The 1,991-nt window shown below is 37.4% G+C and overlaps 1 protein-coding gene across 1 annotated transcript; it reads right to left on the bottom strand.

The window, feature by feature from the left end:
* Nucleotides 1–1,110: 1,110 nt before the first annotated feature.
* LOC135226228 (uncharacterized) lies at nucleotides 1,111–1,734 on the bottom strand. Its single transcript, XM_064265672.1, has one exon. It carries the CDS (start codon nucleotides 1,732–1,734, stop codon nucleotides 1,111–1,113), a length of 624 nt encoding a protein of 207 aa, XP_064121742.1.
* Between the last annotated feature and the right edge of the window lie 257 nt (nucleotides 1,735–1,991).

Raw genomic sequence — 1,991 nt, forward strand, 5'->3', positions numbered from 1 at the left:
ATGCAAAATATACCGGAAGATGTACTAGCAACTCTCTGGTAGACATTAGAGGTGCCTCACACTGAGGGACCTGGGGCAACCCGAACAAGATGTAAGGTCTGTAAGGTAAGGTCTCTCTCTCTCTCTCTCTCTCTCTCTCTCTCTCTCCTTCCTCCCCTTTTCTTCCTCACTCAGAGAGTTCTGGATAAAATCGACGCAAATTTCTACCATTCAGTCGAGATCTCAGTTTATTAATGAACCCGAGGACACACCGATGAATGGAAACCAGCTTACGGAAGCTGGAACACCTGTTCAATAGATCTAAATATTCCGAGCTACCTCCACCAAAGTCGAGATCACTTTATTTGGCTTTGCAAGAGGATTAGGAACTAGAATTGCCAGCGTATCATCCAGACTCTTTTGAGCATCACAAGGTGAGGTAAGAAAATTAGGCCCAGAAATGTTATTTGACTCAATTAAAATATTGTAAGACACTGGTCGTGTAACATAGTCCGCAGGGTTTTCAATACCAGAGACAAATTGGAACTTTATTGGATGAACTTCACATAGTCTATTAATATGATCAAGTCTATTGAGAAGAAAAATACTTCTTTTGCTCATCTTATCCATCTTATGGACATATGAATTAATCCAAGACAGACACACCATGCTATCTGAGTAGAGTGTTAAACCAATAACGTTAACAGGACACATACAGGATGGACCTGAAATTTCCTGATCAAGATCAATAAGCATTTCTGTGCCTAGAGCTATTGCCTGAAATCCCAAAGTTGGAATGCTCTTGGTTGACAGTTGTCTATTCAGAAACCGGTTTTTGGCCGTCAAAAAACTTACTTGGCCACCGTTAACGTTCTGTATATACATTACTGATCCATAAATGGATTTGCTGCTGTCGACAAACGCAATTAGGTTATAAGACTCGTCTCTTCTGCCAACAAATCTTGTAACACTGACATTAGGACTGGCATTCACCTGTTTACATATTTTCTTCCACTCATGAAGTAATTCCTCAGACAACCTATGATCCCAGTCTAGATTAGAATTACACTGTAGATCATGAAGGAATGATCTAGCCCTATTCATTAATGGCATAGTTAACCCAAATATGTCTTAGTGTGATGCTATCGATTTCAAAATAAGTCTCTTTGTAGTGGCTTTACAGTCTAGTTTTAGTGGTTTCGTTAACAAATGATCTTTTATTCGATTCCATTGAAGGCCCAAAAGTTTCACCTCATCTGGAGTCTTCTCTTCCTTATCTTTGTCAATATCAGCTTGAATATCAGTGTTATTTGTCACATATTGCTGTAAATAAAACTTATATGGCTCAAATATTAAACCTAACCTATCAATAGACCATTTCAATTTACTGGAATCATTTGCACTTATCGCTCCATTGTCCATATAAAGAAGAGCATAAATGTGTCTCTTAAGTTCTTTCACTTCACTGGAATCCCCCTCGGTATCGAGCATCAAAATTTTATATAAGCCCAATAACAACAAGCATGGGGAGCAGACAAGACCAAATGGGAGACGCTTTGACTGATATCCGACAATGGTGTAGTCGCCTTTGCTTATATTTCGGTACCAGAGAAACAAAAGTTTAATAGAATCTTGTGGTAATAAGCATATATTCAAAAATGCCTTTTTAATATCAAAACAGAACAAATAACTATCAAAACGCAAATGCAAGAGAGCACTAGTGATCTTCTGATTCAAGCTGGGTCCACTTAACATGGCCTGGTTATGACTTAAGGCTGTACCGTTACGATTCTTCTCACACAAATTTGAGAGGTAGACTACTCTACATTGTCAATTATCTCTATTATTCCCAAATCTGCCTGCTCTCTAAATGTTTGGTCAATCATTTTCAAATAATCATTGTTATTCTTAGAGAGTTTCTTGAAATTTGCTTTAAGAATTTGAGTGGCTAAATTTTTATTTTTAGCCAAAAGGTAAACGGAAATTAAAATTTCTTACATTTGTTTATAAGT

The sequence above is a fragment of the Macrobrachium nipponense genome, chromosome 14 (assembly GCF_015104395.2).
Source record: "Macrobrachium nipponense isolate FS-2020 chromosome 14, ASM1510439v2, whole genome shotgun sequence".
Classification (NCBI taxonomy): domain Eukaryota; kingdom Metazoa; phylum Arthropoda; class Malacostraca; order Decapoda; family Palaemonidae; genus Macrobrachium; species Macrobrachium nipponense.

What these genes read in the sequence shown, in the direction of transcription:
- LOC135226228 (XM_064265672.1), bottom strand. Translation starts at nt 1,734, where the DNA reads ATGTTAAGTGGACCCAGCTTGAATCAGAAGATCACTAGTGCTCTCTTG.